Source organism: Chaetura pelagica, unplaced genomic scaffold (genome assembly GCF_000747805.2).
Source record: "Chaetura pelagica isolate M959 unplaced genomic scaffold, ChaPel_1.0 scaffold426, whole genome shotgun sequence".
Taxonomy (NCBI): Eukaryota; Metazoa; Chordata; class Aves; order Apodiformes; family Apodidae; genus Chaetura; species Chaetura pelagica.
Genome location: NW_009953576.1, coordinates 47,126 through 53,069, shown reverse-complemented (window position 1 = coordinate 53,069; position 5,944 = coordinate 47,126). Strand labels below are relative to the sequence as shown.

The 5,944-nt window shown below is 54.9% G+C and overlaps 1 protein-coding gene across 1 annotated transcript in view; it reads left to right on the top strand.

Annotated features, from left to right (window-relative positions):
* Positions 1 to 5,944, top strand: part of FANCG (Fanconi anemia, complementation group G) — a 14,349-nt gene that overhangs the window by 2,060 nt on the left and 6,345 nt on the right. The window contains exons 4-11 of the mRNA XM_009999700.1: positions 617 to 770; positions 1,874 to 2,004; positions 2,286 to 2,432; positions 3,254 to 3,414; positions 3,628 to 3,694; positions 4,121 to 4,441; positions 4,540 to 4,618; positions 5,300 to 5,437. Of these exons, the coding sequence (XP_009998002.1) occupies positions 617 to 770; positions 1,874 to 2,004; positions 2,286 to 2,432; positions 3,254 to 3,414; positions 3,628 to 3,694; positions 4,121 to 4,441; positions 4,540 to 4,618; positions 5,300 to 5,437 (1,198 nt within the window). The remainder of the gene's footprint in view (positions 1 to 616; positions 771 to 1,873; positions 2,005 to 2,285; positions 2,433 to 3,253; positions 3,415 to 3,627; positions 3,695 to 4,120; positions 4,442 to 4,539; positions 4,619 to 5,299; positions 5,438 to 5,944) is intronic.

Sequence of the window (5,944 nt, the reverse complement as noted above, 5' to 3'; positions counted from 1 at the left end):
AACTGGGACAGGCACGGGAATGCGCGAGTGGGAACGCCCCCGGGGTTTGCTAAGGGTGGCAGCGCTGGCTCACGTGTCTGGCATCAACGCCGCTCTGCACAATGTTGCTGTGGCACTTGGAGACCTGAACCCAGCAGGTCAACCTGGAGAATCCTCTTGCTGGTGGCCCCAAGTGCACGGATGGGTCCCAAAATAAATCCTGTTTGTGCTGGAGAGGAGACTTGGCCAGGCTGGAAGGGGGCTGCAGAGGGACATGCAGCCTCTGCAGGGGACAAGCTTCAAGCAGTGGGATGCAGAAGAGCCTTCCCTGCTGATTGTGTGGATGCTGCCAAGGGATCCCACCTGGTGGAATGCCCTCCAATAGCACTGGGATCTGCCTTGCCAGGAGCCCTTCGAGGTGCACCTTGCTGTGAGGTGGGGAGGTGCTGCCTCGGGCCAGGCAGGAATCCCTGCAGTGAGAGGCGTGCAGCTGAATGGAAGGGGTGGTAGGACATTGCTCCCCAGCACAGAGGGCAGTGTTGAAAGGCTTGGTGGGTCCTCTCTTTTCCTGTGCCCTGGGATCATTGTCTGCTTGCCTTCAAGCATTCCCTGCTCTCTCTCCTCGGTGTATTCACAGGACCTGGGGAAAGCTCAGTGCAGCCAGGGGGAGAATGAACTTCTCTCCCTGCTCCAGACATGGCGAGTGCCTGCTGAGGAGGCATCCCTGCCCCTTGTTCAGAGCGCTGAGGACTTGAAACAGATCCTCTGCACCACAGCAGCCTTCCTGCAAGGTTTGTGTGGAGGAGGTACTTGTGCCAGCACAGCCTCACACTGCTCTCCTGTTCCAGGACCCCCTTTCCCTCTCCTTACCCTGGTTTCTCTTCCCAAGCAAACTGGCCCCTGGCATTTTCTGCGCTGTGCCTCTGGAAGAGGCCTAGGCTTAGCTTCTAAGCCTCAGTTTTACCAGTCAGTATCTGGGCTTCTCTGCTTCTTCCCCACCTAAACATTCCTATGCACTGTCTGTGGCTTTAGGTAGCTGTCTGGGTCCCACAGTGGCCTTGTATAAAGCAGGCAGGCAGGGTTATTTTGAGGATTTTCCTTTCTTCTGCCTGTCTTCTAGCACTTGGCAAGCACATGGCTCCTTTTGGATCACAGTGCTGCACAAAGCTGTTTGTGCAGCTTTGCAGCCTGGTGTTGCAGCAGGGGATGAATCTCCTCCTTATGCCCTGCTCGGGGTTTTCCCCTCGCTCGCTGTCTTGGCAAACCCAGCAGCTCCAGGGACAGCCAGTGCTGCTTTGCTGTGCTCAGGTGTGCTACACCTTCCTGCGAGGAGGGAGGGCAGGAGTCTATGCCCACAGCAGCCTCTAGGATGGCCGTGGCACTTCCAGTGGGGAGGTGGCAGATGTGATGTGATGTGGGCACGTCAGGGCTGCCCCAGAGAGAAGCTTGAGATGGGGACTGAAAGAAAAACAAATACCACTGGCAATAAATATGAATTAATTAATATCCCAAAGCATCTTGCTGGGAAATGGCTCAGATGTGTTGGAAAATGTCTTCCTAAGGTTCTGCATGTGCTTCTCTTTCTGCACTGGCTTTGCTGTGGATGAATGTGCAGGTGACCTCTGCTCTTGTTCTGCTGGCAGAACAGGCAGGCGTATTGGTATCTGGGCTTGGAAACTGCTCTTCTTTCTGCTAGACACTTGCATTGAGTGGCTTGTACTCTTGCAACACCACCAAACCAAAGATGGTGGCTTGGCACCATCCTCCTTTGTGTTTCTGGGTGTGGAAGGGATCAGGCAGGTCCCTGTGGTGGCACTGGGAAGAAAAGGGCACATACGCTTGTGTGGGGAGCAAGCAATGGAGCTACAGAGCTGAGGTGTTGGGTCTGTCCTAGGGCTTCAGGAGCTGGAGGCTGAGAACTTCCCTACTGCCCTCTCCTTCCTTCAGCAGGCTGCAGGAGGATTCTGCTCCAAGAAGGCCTTGGCCCAGATCTACACCTGCCTCGGCTGCTGTGCTCAGCGAATGGTAATGGCCAGGCCTGCCCTCTCTCGGTGGGGAGAGGGGAAACGCAGCCTTGAGCAGGGTGGGGAGGCTCAGTCTCATGTCCACGCTGCCTTTGCATGGACAAAGGGTTGCTGTAAAGAGAGATGCTCCAAAACCAGCATGAGGAGGGCTGCCTTTGGCTGAAGTGCTGCCCTTGCTTAGTGGGGATTGCTGGGGAAGCAGAGCAGGGATCTGGATCCCACTCAACAGTTAAGATGTCAGGAGGATGTCTTTCCAACATGCACTTCTTCCTATCTAACTAGGGCAAGCCTCAGACAGCCCTTCAGCACCTAAAACGGGCACTCCAAGTGGACTTCCAGTGCCTTCCTGCCCTGTCCCATGCAGCAGCAGTGTACCATGAGCTGGGGGAGATCGACGTGGAGCTGCAGGCCCTGGCTCTACTCTATGAGGTTTGCTGCCTGTAGTTGGATTGATTTTTGCTCGCCAGAGTCTGCACAGAGCTTCAAGCAGGCTCCTGCCTTCCTAGAGGCTGTTAGACCCTAGCAGGGTCCCCAAAGCAGACTACAGCCATCCAGTGGTGATACTGCCTTCATCAACGGGCAGGAAGGAGCCCAATGAGGTCCAGAATTCCTGCTAAGCACCTGGCTGTTGGATGGGGCTGGACATTTGGGTCCTGGTTCATGTCCTTGGTGGCTTGGGAGAAGAGGTGGCACTTTCATGTCAGAGAGTATCAGCCTCTTAATACAGTCTCTAATAGTAAAGGGGCCTTTAAAAGGCAGAATGTGGCTTTGAGGAGGGTGTGCATTAGCCATAGCAACCTTGGTCTGCCTGGGAGGAGCAAGTCACAGCAGCAGACACCAAGTTAGTTCTGCAGCTGTTTGAAATCCTTAAGATACAAACACAGCTGTGGTGAGGCATCTCTCTCATTATGCATTGCCCAAGATCTGGTCTAGCAAGGTCTGTGGCTGCAATTGGAGATGGTGTTCCAGGCAGCTCAGAGCACCTTGAGCTGAAAACCTGAGATGATCTTGAGTGATCTTGCACATCTCCTGATGCCTTGTGGAGATCAGAAGTCTGCCTGTCCTTGTGTGATCCTGGTTGCTCTTCCTGGAAGTGGCTGTGCCATAGCAAGTGAGATTAGTGTAGCTGTGCTTACAAAGTGTAGCTCTTGTGCTCATCTGGGTGCATCCCCAGATGCCAGAAGTGGCACATGGTTGCATCTGCTTGGGATTTGGCCAGCATTGTGTTAACCATATTTTCTCTTCCACAGGCTCTGGAAAAAAAGCCTCTAGCAGCTGCTTCCTCCAGCCCACATTTCCTAATGCGAACAGAGCTCCTCGTCCACACACCAGTACTAGCTTCTCTCCTTCACCCTCACCAACCCTCTGAAGTGAAGTACCTGCTGGCACAGCGGTGCCTGCAGGATGGGAGGTAACAGCACCTCTGGTCTGCTTCCAACATGCTGCTTGTTTGGGCTCTGCTGTTTTCTCTGTGTTCCTGGCAGCTGTCCAGTTCAGTACAGCTGTTGTAGGCCTGCTCATCATGCATATCATGAGCAGGGAGAATGATCCAGGTTCCACCTCACTGCTGCTATTTCTTGGGGTCTCCCTGCTCCTTCCACCCCATTTCCTGTCCTTGTTGCAGAGTGGCTGATGCAGTGGAACATTACCTGGATCTTCTGACTCTGCTTCAGGAGGGGCTGCAGCAGCAGGTAGGCTGAAGAGTTCCCTTGGTAGATGATGTCTGGATCTCTATCTCAAGGCCCAGGCCCAAGTGTCACCCCTGGACTGCAGGTTTTAGTACCCAGTTTGAGACATGAAGGAGACAAGGTGGGGGCTGACACCCCTGACCTGCAGGTGTCTGCCTTTGGAACCAGAGGCTGCTTGCCTATTTGGAGAAACAGCTTCCCCTTCCCTGTAGGGAGCAGCTGCCAGCCTGTTTTTGGATGTCCTTCACTTCCAGAGTATAGGGATTTGCCACCTTGGCTCTGCTGATGTTATTAGTGCTTCACAGCTCCAGTGTCTGCAAGCTGGTCTGAGGTTGGGCAGCAGCTCCAGGTCCTCAGTGAGCACGGGGTCATTCTGCTTGGTGCTCTGCAGTCCTGAGGCTGAGCACTGACACTGCTTTTTCTCCCCAGGTGCCCCTGGATGGTAGCTCAGCTCTGCCCAGGATCCCTGAGGTGTTCCTGGAAGCAGCATCTGCCTTGGAGCAGGCTGGGAGGCACCAGGATGCCATAACCATGTGTGAAGAAGTCATCAGCCGGACAACTGACCTGATCCCACGGATGTTAGTTGTGGAGGAGGAGCTGGAGCAGTCAGAGTGCCCATCACCTGGGGCAGGGCTGGCAGGTGGTCTCCTGCCCCAGAAGAAGGAGAGTCTGCGCTGCCTTGCCTGGAGAGCAGCTGGATACTTGCACCAGGGCTGGGCATCGGCCATGCTAGGCGAGAGCAAGGAGGCTGTTTCAGCAGGTGAGGGAGACTCACTGGGAGAAGGGAAGTCCTGGCTGGCAGGGGTGGCTGGCAGGGGCTGGAGCAGGGAACAACACTGGTACTGAAGCTCCTCTGTCCTCCCATCTACAGGTGCCTCAGTGATCTCTTGCGAGTCCAGCTTTATGGGCCTGGTGTTGGACCAACAGGTAGGACACTGCACAGCTGGGACATGTGTGGGTCCTGCCTGGGTCTGGAGCTGTGGTACAGGAGCAAGGCTCCATGCCCAGCATCACCTCTGGCAGCAGGGGCTTGTCCCAGCATGCTGAGCTCTGCACCATGCTGCAGCCACCACTGGTTTGGTTACAGCAGGGTTTGGCTTTGGCTCTGCCTCCTTTCCTGCTGTTTGGGTGACAGTTAAATGGGCTGTGATCAGGGAGCATTTCCAATCCTGATTTCAGGGAAGAGATCTGTACCCATTGTGTAGAGGGGCCAGCCAAAGGCTAGGCTGCTTCCAAGGTCACTGTTCACCAGAGCCTTGTCATGTAGTGAGCATTTGGTGCTCTCTCTCTTGTCCTCCTGGCATCCCTCAGCCTGGCAGAGAGGCAGAGCTCTTCCACCAAGAGTTTGGGGAGCTGGAAAATCATAGAATCACAGAATGCTTTGGGTTGGAAGGGGCCTTAAAGGTCATCTAGTTCCAACCGCCTGCATGGGCAGGGACACCTCCCATTAGACCAGGCTGCTCCAGGCCCCATCCAACCTGCCCTTTAACACCTCCAAATAAGTAAATATTCCACCTAACCTGACTGCTCACCTGTCTCAGCCTGTTGGGATAAATGAGGGAATGTCTGGAGGATGCTGTCTTCAGGTGTGTGTGTCTTCTGTGCCAGAGAATCTCCTACCAGAAGTGGACGTGCTCCAGAAGATCAGGTTGCTCTGCCTCATCGGGCGTGGGATGCAGTTCCTGGAGCTGGGGAAGCACAAGGAAGCCTTGTTGGATTTCCAGCACAGTTTGCAGGTCTCGCCAGGTAAAAGCCTCATTGTGGTGAGGAACTGAGGGGATTTCCACACATTTGTCCTGGGCTGCTTTGCTGTATGCAGCAGAAAGGTCTTAATGTTTTAGACCACAGCAATTCAGCAGCTAGGCTCTTGCTGCACCCTGGGGAGCAGCATGTCCATGCCTGGCATTGCAGAGGCTGAGTACAGAGGGCTGTCAGGGAGAGGGGAGTGGAGAGCTGTAGATGTCAGAGCACAGCTGAGGTGTGGCTACTGCTGCTCTTAGGGCGAGTGAGTGCTCCAGTGCTCTGGCTGTGTGAACATGCTGCAAGTGAGCTTGGCCAGACCTGCTGGTCGCAAATCTGCTGGACCCAGTCCTGACCAAGGCTCCCTCACTTCATAGTGCAGACCAACCTGCAAGGAGAACCCCAACTCATGTCCAGACATGCATGGCCAGCTGTGCCATAGCGATGATGCCATCAGCCCTGGCTGCCAGCCCCAGGCTTAATTAGAGCCTGCAATACAGCCTGGACGCTCTT